This window comes from Cyprinus carpio, chromosome B5 (genome assembly GCF_018340385.1).
Source record: "Cyprinus carpio isolate SPL01 chromosome B5, ASM1834038v1, whole genome shotgun sequence".
Lineage (NCBI taxonomy): Eukaryota > Metazoa > Chordata > Actinopteri > Cypriniformes > Cyprinidae > Cyprinus > Cyprinus carpio.
Genome location: NC_056601.1, coordinates 11,004,511 through 11,020,603, shown reverse-complemented (window position 1 = coordinate 11,020,603; position 16,093 = coordinate 11,004,511). Strand labels below are relative to the sequence as shown.

At 38.5% G+C, this 16,093-nt stretch overlaps 1 protein-coding gene across 1 annotated transcript in view; it reads right to left on the bottom strand.

Moving 5' to 3' along the window:
- LOC109047709 (androgen receptor-like) overlaps positions 1-15,439 on the bottom strand; it is an 82,885-nt gene extending 67,446 nt beyond the window's left edge. Inside the window, exon 1 of the mRNA XM_042724284.1 lies at positions 13,575-15,439. Coding sequence (XP_042580218.1) covers positions 13,575-14,968 — 1,394 coding nt within the window. The 5' untranslated portion in view covers positions 14,969-15,439. The remainder of the gene's footprint in view (positions 1-13,574) is intronic.
- Between the last annotated feature and the right edge of the window lie 654 nt (positions 15,440-16,093).

The window sequence follows — 16,093 nt, the reverse complement described above, 5'->3', positions numbered from 1 at the left end:
GGAAATGTCCCAGAAAAACTTGGTAAAGTCCTTTTTAGATAGATTGATTCTGAAAAAGAATTTATTATTATGTTATTTCCAGTATAGCAGAGCATGAGCTGTTGAAGCTCCTCCCGCTTCTGAAAGGGGGCCAGGAGCACCAGCTCATTTCCATTTAAAGGGACACACACAAAAACAGTGCATTTGGGCTCATACCCTAAAAGTAGCAACTTTAACAAGCTATAAAAAATTATCTGTGAGGTATTTTGAGCTAAAACTTCACTTACACATTCTCGGGACATCAGAGACTTATTTTACAACTTGTAAAAAGGGGCATAATAGGTCAACTTTAATTTCACTTTCATTTAATTTTTACTTCTTCTTAATTTAACGTTGGTGTAATGTAGTTTGGTTGATTTATGTGAAATTAAATTAAATTTTTTAGTAAAGAACCACATGAAGCACATTTTTGTTATCTGACAAGTTTTTACAGTCACTCCACCACAGCAGTTCAGACACCTGAATTAGTAGGTGTGCCCAACTAAACCACAAAACACCATGAATGATTATAACCCTCATTTCCATAATTTGATCATCCTTTGATGAATAACTACTGTCATGACCAAAAAAAATAAAAAAATGCACACAGACATCAATAAATGAAAGTCAGTTTACCGCCTGCTTTCCGCACATAGCACTGACTTCTATGAAAAAGATTGACTCTTTAATGAGTCAATTTAAATATACATAGAAAGAAGTTTGTTTCCCCTCAAAGAATAGCAATGGCTTTACTAAAATGCAGTGCTATGTCAGTGATTTTGCAGATCCATTATGGGTATTTAATAAAAAAGTTGCAGGGTTTCATGTGAAAAAACAGCACATAAACTATTTCCTGAATTTGCCCCAGTGTTTTTCTGTGTGAAGTCTGTCATTGCATACACCAAACCATTATATGTGCACTATCAAACACACAGTATTAAGCCTTATCACACAGACCTTCCAACAGCTGTCCATCTCTGGCAGCATTACATAATTTGTTGAGTGTCACATAATATCGAAGAGAAAAACAGAACAGTGTGAAAGAGTGAAGAATATTGCTTCTATGCTAAAAGCCTTTAGATCAGTCAGTAATCTGCTTATTTATTCTGCATTTATCTCTATTTTTTTATCATATGTCCCAGCATCCTCTAACCTGCGCATTTTGCAAAGTTCTGTAGGATTCCTTAGAAAAAATCAGCACATCATCACTGAACTTTAGAGTAAGAGTAAATCAAGTCAATGTTCAAATATTAACTTTTAAGCTTTTAATTCCTGAAACCTTTATATTCTTTGCTTGTGCTGTGTTTTTTTAAAAAGCCCATTAACCCTGAGTGAAAGCCTGTACGAATTACATTTTATAATTTTTGCTCAAATCTGACCATTAATGGAACGCAACTGATTTATAACGGAGTTCATTAATGTCAGTTTTTCTACCGGTGACATTTGGATGTTCTTATTGATTTGATTTGATTTCCCCCAAAGCCATTAAAATCTGCCAGAACAAAACCTGAGAATGCAAAACATTAAAATCCAAGAGGCAGCTAATTAACATTTTTTAAACTAACATGATAGAACAAAAATAAATAAATATTAAACTTTATAAATACTAATGTTATGGCTCTTTCACTCACTTTCTCTTTCTATGAGTAAGCTTCAAACTTCTTGGAACATTTATAAATAATAATAATAATAAATGAATAAATAAATAAATAAATAAATAAATAAATAAAATGAATAAATGAATACAACAATAAAATAAAGATGTTGACAGTCCTGTAAATAAAAGGTGCATTAGCCAGCTAACACTGCTCAAGCCAGCAATGACGAATGCTCTTTTAGAATTGTTCTCTGTAAACATGATGATAATGAGAAGCCAATGAGGACTAGAGAATGAGAGATTGTCTAACCTACAGTATGTGAGCTGTAACAAACCACTCCTGTCAACAGCTGACTTGAACATACACTTTTATTTAAAACATTATAACTGTTACCACCCAAATAATATTTTTCCATAAATGGATTGGTAAATCTTTGCATTTCAGTAAAGCAGCAGGCCACAAATTTACAATTTCTAAATGTGCATTTACACCATGTACACCAGCTGATTGATAAAAAAAAAGCAATAACAATTGCTAATGAAAATAATAGTAAATTTCTATTTCTATTAACCTATTTCTATTGAGCAACCTCAGACTTGCAGACTTACAATGGCCGCCGCATGCGCGTGTCAGTTAAGTCCATGAGACCATAGAGTGTCCCATTCGTCATTTTAGCATTCAAAAGGGTGCTCGCGAGTGCCGTCTTTGCCGTTATGCACCCTCGATCTGCACTTCTGCTGAGCCCGCACTGTATCATTTCATATCAAAGCACGAAAGAAATGACGTGCACGCAATGTAGTAGTTATGTCATCAGTTAAGTCATGAAGTAACCAAAAAGTCGACTGAAGCTGCCTTAAAACTATCCATGCATGTAATATTTGTTATAGCCTCGTATTTTTATAGTCACATTTAAAAATGTCTCTCTGAAATGGTTTTCTAAAGGGTTCAGCAGTGGCAGCTCTTATAGCAATAGCAGGCAAATAAGCTAATAACCCAGCTGCTGTAATGTCTGTCAATCAAAGAACAAAAGAAAAATATAGGAAATTAATAACTTTTATAGCTTTATGGATTAATCTATAGGCTTATTTTATTTATAATTTAGTGTTTGATAATTTTATTTAATTTCTGAATGCTTGCTGAAGGGCACAGCAGCTAATTATTATAATGGGTTTATGTAAAGATCGTTTTAAGTTCACTGAAATTAGAAGTTATCTCATGTGAGATGCAAGTGCAACAGTCATAGTTGTCTGTAAAAAAATGTTGCTTGGTTTCGGTTTTAATCTAATCGAGATCTTTTCCGCATTGAGCTTTATATATTTCTCTAATATTTTGAATGAATCATGCAGTGGCGCATCTTATGGGTTCAACTGGACAGGCTAACAAAAACAAGGACACTTATATCATCATCACCACATCTCGTGTGCCCTTAAGGCTCCCTTAAGCACACCTAACATTTGATTGCAAGCAACTGCAAGTTTTTGTTTTACATTTTGACTAATTTATTTACATATCATTTATCTCCTCAACACAGGCAGGCACAGCACTCATTTGGGGCGGCAGTGGCTCAGTGGTTCATGTAGATTGTCTACAAACCGGAAGGTTGGTGGTTTAATCCCCGGCTCCACCTGACCAAGTGTTGATGTGTCCTTGAGCAAGACACCTAACCCCAACTGCTCCCGACGAGCTGGGTGGCGCCTTGCATGGCTGACACCACTGCCGTCGGTGTATGAATGAGTGAGTGAATGGGTAAATGTGAGGCAACTTGTAAAGTGCTTTGGATGGCCATGGGTCTGTTGAAAGCGCTATATAAATGCAGTCCATTTAACATTTACCATTTCAGCATGTGTTCGTGTGTGCTGTCTGCTTGTCACTGATAGCATGCACTATTAAATGAAACCAGAGTAAAACTATCATGCTCTATATCGAGCATTTTTTATATCGTTATCGATGGAGTACCATAGATAAAAAGGTATACCGTTTTATCACCCAGGCCAGGCCTATACCAAAGTCTTGCCATACTCCAGAAGACCCAATAGCAAGCACACAATTATGACGCCCGTTTCATACATACTTTGTTTGCAGTGCGTATCTGGGGCATATTTTCCGCACCAATGTAAACGGATTACAGCATTAACACTGCAGGCGGTTGCTGTCCGGCAGTGCGTAACAGGATCGCTGTGTCAGCTCGGTGTGAGTCTATTTTTGCTGTGCTCCATGCACTGAATTAAAGTAGCAGCGCATTGTTTGCTGTAAAAATTAACATAGATTGACACGGATATGTAGTAATTTCACAATAAATAGGTATAATGAAAGTCTACAGTGTTTCACCGTCAACACGTGGCTTTTTGGCTAGGTTTAAAATAAGGAAAAGTGCACTTTTAGATAAAACAAGGCAACGTAATGCACTTGTTGAGGTAGAAAAACAAAGTTCTTTAAGACCCACAGGATTGCTTGTAATAATTAAAGACTTAAATGCAAAAGATGAGAACCTACTGTTTCTGTCAGTGGTTCATTTTAATTTAAAACATTTGTGATAGCCTACTTTTAACATAAAAAAAAAATGTAGGCTATGCTGTGTTTAAATGTGTTACAACTTGCTTGAGCAGTTTAATATACAAATCTAGAAGTTGTTTATATTTATTGAGTTCAAATGTGAATATGTCTATGAAATACTGTATTTCTGTACTGTGATGATAAAAGAAGGATCACAATGCTGCAAAATCATTTTCATTATCAACATTTGGATTTGAAATCAAAATTATAGATAAAGATTGTGTTTGTGGTAAAGAAGCAGACCACAAATGCATCCTGTGTGAAAGCAAAATGAGTCCATGCTGCTTCTGCACTGCACACGTAACACACATAGACATTCCCCACACGCATCCTTGACGCAACCCTCATTTCCTTATCCTAGGGAACCTATGTTATGTTAGTAGCCAGAGCATTATTTGGTTTGTCTCATGTCCCGTTAGATTAATGGAGAGGGCAGGGTTTATGGCCTATACTGGGTCCAGCCACCTGGGGGCGATCAAAACTTTCAGTGCTTGTGCACATTTCAGCCCCCAGGTTCAGTCCACACTGAACTCTAGACTGCGACCAAAATTGTCGCATTTGCGAAAATTTTTGGAGAATGTTCGAGTTAAGTTGACCTGGTCGTATTTGTGCGAGTGCATGGTCTGCGCTGCTCCAAAGCGTCTGCTCCATATGGAGCAAGTTGCAGAGCCGTGGCACATTGTAGCAGGAGTCAGATTTCACTGATCATGTGAAGAGAGGTGCTTTCAGTGTGAGCGCTTTGGGCAGAGCCGGCTCAAGGCATAAGCGAACTAAGTGGCTGCTTAGGGCCCCCATTGCCACCAGGGGGCCTCCAAGAGTACAGCTTGATTTTTTGTGATATATTGTGTCAATGGACGATGGTAATTATACAACCCCCCGCCCCCGCAATATTAAATAATTAAATAATCTATACATATCATCTTCAATCAGATCCGAGGTATTTACTGGTTAGTCAGAATTCGCTCTGAACTAATTGTTTTCACAGGTTTACTGAGTTCTACATGCTCGCAGATCTTCCCATTATGACAAGAAAAAGGTTTCTCACATAATCCATAAAATATTTAAAGAAGGTTTTGTTTGTCCATGAATACTTTTTCAGAAATGATGCGAGTGTAAAAAATTATGCGAGTGAATCCGCTAAAATGTTCCGCGAGTCGTTGCTATGATTGACAATGATAACGAGCAAAACATCTGACAAGCTGATGTCAAAAAAGAGCTGTGCATGAAGTGTTGCAGAGTAAATTCAGAGTAACAAACTTACAGCAGTAACAAGTCTCTGCTGGCTGAATATATTTAGCAGCTTCTACAGTTAAAGATAAATAAATAATAATGCATTAAGTATTTTATTTTAACATTAATAATTAACTTATTTATTCATACTGTATTATAAAAAAAGAACAAGTACAAAAAATATATAGAAAATAATAATATTTGGTATAATAGTCATTTTATAATAAATCCAAAAGCAAGTTGTGACAAAAACTAGGGAGTGTAAATGGCAACTGAGCTGATGAGTGATCCTCTGCTACCATCTCTTGGTTATAATGGTCTTTTCATTTTCATCTTAAAATGTGTCTTCCCACCAGAAGACACATTTTCATCATTAATCTTTAAAGTGAATTTTACTGCATAGCCTTCAGAATATTTTAAGTGTTTTAAAAAATGTGCACAATACTGTAGATGAACAGTGGGTAAAGGGCAGTGTTTGTGTGTGTGTGTGTGTGTGTGTGTGTGTGTGTGTGTGTGTGTGTGTGAGTGTGTGTGTGTGTGTGTGTGTGTGTGTGTGTGTGTGTGTGTGTGTGTGTGTGTGTGTGTGTGTGTGTGTGTGTGTGTGTGTGTGTGTGTGTGTGTGTGTGTGTGTTTCATAAACTTGGTACTGATAACAGTTCAACATTATTTAGCTTAGCCTACCTTTGGGGTCTTTGCTATTATATTCCAATATTTTTATGCCAAGAGTTGTTGTTTTTTACAGATGACTTGCTGCTTTGTTTAATAATTTAAGTTGTCAAAATAACATTCTGTTCTGTAAATGCATTGTCTGCTGCTTTATTTAGCTACTTTTCAGTACACCACATTAAGGATGCCACTTTGCACTTTTAAAGTGTAAATTAACTCCCGACCTCCAGTGGCGGCTCTTCAGGGGAGGCAAGGGAGGCACAGCCTCCCCAAAATTTTGAGGTGAAAATGGGAGGAGGACTATTTAATGTTAATAAAATTCACAATTAATTTCAGTTCATATCTCAGAATGTGTATTTTTTGTTTGTAATTTCACAGTTGTAATACCATAAAATGTTAATGAAGTTGGAAAGCGCTGCATTTCTACTGCGAAAGTGCTGAATCTGCTGATGTAATTACAACCGCTAGGAAATCGAGAAGGGGAGGCCGGGGCAGAGCTGAGCTCTCGTGCCTCCGTTGGTAAAAAAAAATTAGCCAATCAGCATCGAGTGTTCACTTTCAGTGCTGATGAGTGTTGAGAAAAGAAACCTCGAGGAGGCAAGATTCTGGTATATCAACCAATCATCATAGAGACGTGAATTACGTGATATTAGTTTGAATGTCTCGCGCTGCACTGATAAGGCACTTATTACTTATGATGAGCAGCGATATTGAATATTTGATCACCAACAGATTTACCAAGCAGTCATTCAAACAGTATATATACAAATTAAAAAAGGGAAAACACGTCTAAGCTGGATATAGAATACAGCAGTCGCGGCTTAACAGGCAGCTCTCTTTTAATACAGACTTTTAAGAAGGGATGGATGTTTGCTTCAAGTGATAGGCCAGGTAAGTGTAATTATATTATATTGTTGTATGTGTGTCGTTTTCTTTACATTTCCTGACTAAAAGCAACCAAAAAGCCATTTAAAGTGGTTAAGCAAATAATAATAATAATCGGTAGGGATCCCAGACCGATACAATTAGTGTGCCTATTTTAAAACCTGCGAGCCGCCACTGCCGACCACTCCTGTGAGTTTGCTACCATTACAATTAAAAATCGTAGAAGGGTAAAAAAAATAAAAAATGGTATGATGTAAGCAACACAGCCATAAAAATAATATTGTGTGTGTGTTAGATAATGGGTGTGTCAGATTTATAATGTGCAAATAATCATGCATTGACAATAATCAGTCATATTGGCGACACTGAGGGGCCCCCAAATAAAATTCTGCTTAGGGCCCCATAAAGGCTTGGGCCGGTCATGGCTTTGGATGTAGAGCCTAGTTTATACTTGCCATGTCAGCATGAGTGAAAAGAAAAAAAAGTGAAAGTGACGTGACATTCAGCCAAGTATGGTGACCCATACTCAGAATTCGTGCTCTGCATTTAACCCATCCGAAGTGCACACACACAGAGCAGTGAACACACACACACACACACACTGTGAACACACACCCCGAGCAGTGGGCAGCCATTTTTATGCTGCGGCACCCGGGGAGCAGTTGGGGGTTCGATGCCTTGCTCAAGGGCACCTAAGTCATGGTATTGAAGGTGGAGAGAGAACTGTACATGCACTCCCCCCACCCACAATTCCTGCCGGCCGGAGACTCGAACTCACAACCCTTCGATTGGGAGTCCGACTCTCTAACCATTAGGCCATGACTTCCCCCATAAAGTGGGAAGGGGTACACAATGCGCGGCAAAAATGACACAAATATTGAGGAAATGATGGAGGACAAAGGATTTGATTCTCAAGCTAAAGTAAAGTAAAAGACTGCTTCTTAAACCAGAGAAGGTGAACATATTGGTATTCTTGTTAAAAATGCAAGTCCTGTCACCAACAGCCTGTCTATTTTTTATTTTCATTTTGCAAAGTTTGTTATCTTTGCTGTTGACCTCCCGTTACGCTATGGAGGCTTTCTTTTAACTTTTTTATTTATTTGATTCCTCAGTGTTAGCTAAATGTTCTGTAATTATTAGTCGGTATATAATACAGCATGTGTTGTATGCCATGCCTCATCTTATTCGTTTTTTTTTTAAATAAACGTTATGTAAGCTATATATTCATTTTACCCTACTATTTCATTTTTGATTTAATAATAAAAAAAAAATAAAAATTAATCCATCTTTTGTTTTAGACTTAAAAAGTGAAAGGTGTATAGATGTCAGCAAAACAGACAATTATCTTTTCTTGTAAAACGTGACAACAAGATCGGGAATCTGAAAGCAAAAGCATCCGAAGCCTGGCTTATAACATAGCAAGAGGAACTCCTGTTCACAAAATTCCAATCACAGATAATATACCTATGAAAAAGAACGGGCTGATTGTTAACCACTTTCGTTACCATATAACTATAAACTTTGATAAAAGTTCATCAGCATGCACTGATTAATCAAATGTTGTAGCAAAAAAAAAAAGTGACCAAATTATATGCTTGTGCAACCAACTGAGAAAGTTAGTCGCAAAAGAACAACCGGTGGGAAGAACGAGTCTAGACCCCTGTGAACTGTTAAGGTGTTTAACAAATAAATAAAATGTTTATTCTGTGGCACTTAAAAAAAAGTATTTGATGCCTATTTTTGTTTCTTATGGAGCCGATGGCTCCTTAAGTGATTTTTTTGTCTGGAGCCCTGACCAGGATAACAGCAGATTGCAGCCTTTGATATAGATCATCTCCCTTTGATTATTAACCAATGAACGGGGTTGATGCCAAGTGTTTGTTTAATCATTTAAGCCAATATTTACCTGTATGAAGAGGACAATGAGCACATTTTTGTTGCAGCACTCAGGAAAAAATGTTGCCCACATTTGTCAAAGATAAAATAATATGTGAATCACCATATATTAGGAACAGTGTCCAGGAACTGCTGCATAGACATCACAGTTTTTCCTTTTCAGTGTATCTGTATGTGTGTCAAGTTGTGCTTGACTAAGATAAAATGCTAGACCAAAAAGAAGAAAAAAAAGAAAAACATTCCAGAGACAATCATCTTTAGCACAACAACTTTTCTTGTGCTCTGTGATATTTGACATTTGGTTTCTTATACATCACTATACAAATTAGATTTAAGTAATTAGGCCTCGATCTGAAAAACCAAACCTACAAAAAAGTTTTTAGGGTAATGAAGAAAATGTTCTACACATAGCACTTAAGAAAAGCTATTACATATGATGTTTAAGTTAGAGGTGCAATTGCTTTCAAAACAAAATGACATACACAACCATTTTACTAATATATGACTTTAAATAATTTGTCCAGCATAATAAACAGGAAAAAAATCCAAAGGAAATCTACTGGACTGTAAAAATTGTTCTCTGTGTGATTTTTATTGAAGTCCTTTAAGAGGAGAAGTGTTATCGAATAAGGTGGGCTGATTACAATAAGACCCAGAGCATGTCAAATAGGGTCAGTTCTCATTTCATGTGGGGACCAGATCATGAAAAGTCTGTTTGCAAATTTCAAATTAAAAATGTCTGATGCATGATACATTTTAAAACTTTAAAAAAATACCTCCCATCCACGAATGCTATTTATTAATGCTTAGCTGCGGAAATGGTTTGTTGAAAACTCCAAGGGTGTGATGCGATGTCAATGAGCACATTTCCACATTAACACCTATTCAGTAATCAGCAACTTTTCTTCCATGCATAGCCTTCCAAAGGATCTCAATGTAAGGGCTATGTCAGCAAATCAACACTGATAGGAATTGTTATTAATCATTGACGTCACTTCCCAGAAAAAAAAAAAAATGCATTTAAAAACAGAAAAAAAAGCAATGGCCAAGTTCCAGAAAAAGGGGCGGGGGGGGGGGGGGGGGGTTATAAAACTAATTGAACAAAGCATGGGCTCATCACTTTATATTAGACACTTCAAGCAAGGTCATAAGCATATGGCTTCGTGTGGCAAGTTAACCAAGTCATGTGCTTCTAGACAACCTGTGTTGTTAACTGCAGTGATGGAAGGTGGGGAAGCACAAGTAAATGAACACTAAACAATGAACCTTGCTCAAATGCTCAAAATTAACCTATATTATAATATAAACAAAATGGCAATATTCCAGAGACAAGAGTATAAACATTAAACCCACACATTAAAATGGAAAATACCTAACCACTTCTCTATACATCTCCGATTGTGGGGTGCACTGTGTTTGCATTTTTTAATATCATAGATTTCAGTCATATATATTTCAATAAATCATTTATCCCAATTATCATACAAAGAAACTGGATTTCCAGATGGTTGAAAGCCCAGTAGCCAAAAAGGCTAGTAGATGCTTTTTCCACTGCAAATAGTGCACATAATGCTCTCACTGACTCTTGCTGAAGCAGACAGGTGGCACCTAAACCTAGTTATTTAGATGCTTCTGCCCAATATACGCTGACTTTTGCTCCACTGAAAACAACGGTAAGCGTATCTACTATCGACTCCCAGTGAATCTGCAGTCATAGAAGTGAATGGCATAAATTTATTTTTACCAAGTTAACTTAAAGAAATATTTTTCATGAAAATGAAAATTCTGTCATTATTTAATCAACCTGTTGTCATAAAGCCATCACTTAATTCAAATTTGAATGAAAATGTGAATGAGATTTTAGAGCTTCAGAGAAAGATTTTATTTTCTTTCTATTTCTCTCACAAAGCAATTATACACTTTAGAGGTCATATGGACTATTTTACGGTGATTTGTGTACTTTTAGTGTTTGACAGCGATCACTTTATGGGAAGAGCTTTATAAAGATTTTTCGAAAATTCTCTTTTTTTTGTCTTATATAGAAATATTATTTTTATATACAAAACCGACCCCACTGACTTCACTGTTTGAACAAACAAACAAAATATTTGTCTTGTTCACAGAAAAAAGCAAGTAAAAAGTCTTTGAAAGGACATGAAAGTTTATAAATTATGACAGAGTTTTCATTATTGATTGAACTATCCTAAACTAACTGAGACTGGTTTAGCACTTGCATATCATTGCGCTTTTGTTGATTTTGATTGCTTCCATTGTCCTCATTTGTAAATCGCTTTGGATAAAAGCATTTTCTATGACTAAATGTAAATGTAAACTGTCCCTTGAAGCAATCATTTGTTCTAAACCCTGCGGGTGTGTTGTGTGCCTTCACCATTGCAGTTCAGCACATAAGACACACTTTAAATGACTGCTAACTACACCTAAAATGGTCATTTGTAAATAAAAACACTTCTACTGAGGGTTATCAAAACTGTAGTGCAATGAGGCTACAGTGAACTCTTCTAGGGCTCTCGGTGCAAGCCACATGTTTCTACCTAGAACGCTTTGTAAGGAACCTTTGCCTTGTTTGGAATGCTGTTTGACTAGAATAGAATTTGACCAAAGTGTTCTTCAGATTATTACATAACAGACACACACGTACACAAAAAAATCTCACAACCCCGCAACCCCCCCCCCCACTCCCTCTCCCGCTCTCTCCCTCTTTGTCACTGTCTCTCCCACTTACACACACAAATAAATACGAACAAATTTGTACCACTAACCCAGCTATCTATCTTTAGTGGCCATCCAACAGTTCACAGTTTGTCTATTTTTGCACCATCTGATCATCAAAGTCAGCGTTTATTAAAAATGTTCAATATTTTGAAAAGAAAAGCCACTTTAAATTATAGCTAGTTGTCAAGCAGACTACCACAACCATCACAAAAGATTAATATGGTGAACTGAACATGTAAGTAAAAACAGTTCTTACTCAAATGAGTAAAGTGTACCCTAAAAACATTGTTGTGGTATTCACAAAACACTGTTTTGCCTAAATGTGGCCTCGTTGTAAGATTCATGTTCAGAAGATTTATTATGTGTGATATCAGGTCAAGACCAGTATAAAGTCCCTCACACTTTGTCTCATTATTTGGGTCTCTGTGTGTCAGTTTCATGTTCTGGCTGGTGTCTTAAACCATATTTTTCGCAAAGATTGAGTGGTTTTGCATCCAACTCCAACCCCTAAGCTCAAATTCCTTTCAGGAAAAAAAAAAAAAAAAAAAACACTCCGTATACACTAAAACACAGCCTTGGAAAATAATGCTGGTTTAACCATGGTTCAGACTGAAGCACCAAATGTTCACTCAGGTTCTTCGGACAACTGCAGAGACACGCAATTGTTTTTCTCCATATACTTTTTAACGTTTCCTTTCAGCTTGCATACTTATTATTAATGTTCGGCTTTTGTTCCAGCCGATGCAGGTCTAATTGAAACCAGTTTTTTAAAACAGCCATCCCACTGTTCAGTCAAGTAAAATTACATTTGTTTATAAATAAAGAGAACATTGTAAAACCACAAATGTTGACAAAGTGAGATATCAAAACAACCAAATATAGTAAAATAAATAAATGCTTAAACTGTTAGTCTATGCAGTGTAATTTAACTAATGCCTTTCAAATGAAAATGCACAGCATGACAGTTGGACCTGCATGTCGGTGTGTGAATCAAAATCTTCGCTTTCTATGTATAGTTTGTGGGTGATTAAATGTGTGTATGACTCAGAACGAGAACGAGAATACAGAGAAGTTCAAGGATAAGAGCTTTGAAGCGCACAGTGTCTTTGCGCTTGGACACAACTGTGTGGGGTTGCCTTGATGGCAGTATCCCTGAAACCCAGCTACCCAGAGGGAGGAGTGTGTTAATGTGTACAGCTGCCTCTGTGTACTGGTTTACTTGGCTGCAGACATAAAAAGAGGAACTTCAAACAAATTAAGGCTTCCTTCAGGAATTACAATTTAATTTAATTCCTACCTAATAAAATGGTCCTGAAGCAACTGAACCCAATCCATTAATAAAAAACCAATAAAGAACATTCCTACATAGAACTGGAACTGAACATGAAACCAGGGGTCATGTGAAAGTACTGGGGTCTTATAAAACAAAGCCTTTAATTTAAAATATTTAAAAAAAATTCTATTTTAATGATCATATTTTAACTAATCACCTAATGAGCATTATGTATTTTTTTTAGTTTTAAAGTAAAGTTTAGCCTATATATATATATAATATATATATATATATATATATATATATATATATATATATATATATATATTTTTTTTTTTTTTTTTTTTTTTTTTTTTAATAAAAGTTTTCATTAAAAAATGTTAAGAAGACTGTAAGGTTGGAAATCCCCTTAAAAAAAAAAAAAAAAAAAAAAAACTCAATTAAGCACTCCAAATGGGTGCATATAGTGCTGTGCATTGTTTTTTGCTCATCTCTGTTATGAATTAATAAATCATATTAAAATAAATATAAACTGTAAACAACCATTTCTACAAGTCGGCCAAACTTTTTCACTGTCCTCCGTACAGTCGCATTTCAGGGTACAAAGACTCGTGTTGTTTTGACGCGCGCCATTTTAATCAACTTTATCAACGTAACGAATTGGTTGTAGCGCACAGCATAATTTGTGTGGAAAGAAAAAACACAGCAGTGCCTCCTCTTACCTGCCATCCGTTAATGATGTTACATCCAGCCAGTTGCCCATCTCGTTTTTCAAGCGGGGCATGTTAGGGTAAGGGGGACGGGTCAACATCCCGCCGGGGTACCACTGTTCGGGCGGAGGTCGCTCCCGCGGAACCAGAGCCTCGTTTCGGCCGTACTCGTAGGGGTTACAGATAAAAGGCGTATCGTGGCCAGATGCGTAAGGGGTCCTTTGTTTGGGAGACCCGTACTGGTCGTTACAGTCCTCAGCGTACCTATGCGGGTAAGCCCAAGTGTCATTTAGTTCACGGGGCATCCTCTCCGCCTTGATTTTGACATTATATAGATTAACGTAATCCTCCACGGGGCCCGGGAACTCGCCGGACATTTGGTTCGGTCCGTTTTCGAGCTCCGGTTGCACGAAGTGGGCCATGCTCGCGGGCAACAGTTCTTCGAACTGGCACGAAGCCGCTCGCGTTTCGTACATGTCCGGTGCTGTCGTCGCTGCCGTACCTTCTGAACTCAAGTTGACAATGTCCCCGGACACGCTGGCGAACTCGTGCACACCCTGCACATCCGCGGTTAGGTGTGATCGAGACGCGCTGCTGCACTGCAAGGTCGTCACTTCACCTGCTAGCTGCTCCAGGTCGCCAGTTTTAAACATCTCGAGCACTTTGTCCCTGCCTCGCAGCTCTGTGCCTCTGTCCAGTCCCGCCGCGAGAGCGTACTCTCTTTCTTTCCCTCCTGCCTCCCGTTCCTTCAGTGAGCAGTTGAGCAAAGGCATTCCAAACAAATACATTCCCTCATTTCTACTCTTAGTGGTCAGAAGCGGCGGCGCATGGTGCGGTTCCACCTCGCCCAGTTCGCTGGACTCCATAGCTAAGCCCAAAGATACGGACACGGCTTTGCACAGCTCTCGCGCTGTCTCCGAGATGCTACTGCTGCTGCTGCTGCTGGTGGTGCTGGTGCTGGTGGTGGTGGTGATGTTGCACGCGCGACTACTACTCGCCACTCTTGCGTCACGGCGCGAGTGAACTTCAGCCGCAGCGCAGTCCTTCGGTCCGCTCTCTGTGCCCCGAAGGAAACCTGCGCGACTGCCGCTGCTCTCAGTGGCGTCTGCGCGGCCCGAGCATGACAGGGACGTGTCGCTTTTACTTCTTATTGAACTCCGCATCACTGAACTCTCACTCTCGCACTCTTTCTCGGGGCAGCATATTATTTCCTTGCTGTGGGACAGCTTACTTAAACGTTTTTCCGTCGACGCGGTCTCCTGCAGGCAGCCGCGCTTCTCGGAGCTAGAAAAGTCCAAACTCTCGGCGTTGCTCGCTCTCGAGACGCGCACGCTTTGAAAAACGCTCTGGTAAGGTCTGTGAAAAACTGCGTATGGGGACTCGCAAGCCTCCTCCGGAACCTCCATAGTGTAAAAACAGAGTACAACACAGGCCGTGAGGGCTTAAAGGGGACTCACCGCAACAAGTTCATTGACGAAACCCTTGAAAAAGTTCGAATCAGACAGACACCAAAGAGCTGCGCTGCGTGAGACCGTGTAAGCAAAAATAATCAAACTAGCGCTCGCGCTCGCCTTAGACACATAGGCGGCTCTTAATAAACGTCAACGGAAAAGTTGTCCGAAAATGTACGTGAACAGCCTTCTGCTCGTCAGAACGTTATTCAGTCCCGCCGTATGCTCAAGTCAGACTGCAGGCTACGCGCGTTGTCCATAAATGAGCGGATGAAAGTGAACCCTACAGGGATGGCAATCTCTCTCCGCCGCTCGAGTTGAGAACAAGCGATAAGATTTGCGCTGCCTGTTTTCAATGATCAGTCCGACTCCGAGCCGAGGCGGCGGTTACTACAATACCCTAGGCACATCACATATCCCCATTTTCCTTTTTAAAGTAGCTACAATTAAGCCTTTCTCTTGTGTCAGGTACTCTCCTGGGCTCAGGCGCAGGTAATGCGGGGAGAGCCTGCTGTTTCACGGTGTTTTGCAGGGGTAAGCAGTTATTTTACGGAGAGTTTGCTCGGGAAAGTCATTGAGCGCTTTAACTGTCAGGACTAGATATTACAGAAACAGGAACGGCGCCAGTAATACGGGTAGATGAGAACACGCTACAAATACGAGCACGCGGATCACAACTCACTTTAACTTAGTAGTAAAATAAAACACTGATGTATATATATCATAGGTTTAAAAAAAGGTGAAAATACAATAAAATTTGTGAGCCCTATGCAGTGCTCTATGGGAGTCTACTCTGTGCGCACTTGGAGTTCTGGGCCTCTGTTCTGTGGAAATGTTTCCCATGACATTTATTACTGAGCACACATTAAATCCACAACGGGACTGTTAAATCCACAAAATTAGCCATTGGAAGAGCAAAATGATGATGATGGCTATTTAAAAAAAAAAATGGGAGAATGCCATATTTAACCTTACCCAAAATAAATGTTCCCGTCTGGACATTTAGCCTAATGTCAGTTAAATATGAAATAAGCCTACAGGTTTTTTTTTTTTTTTTTTTTTTTTTTGTGTGTGTGTGTG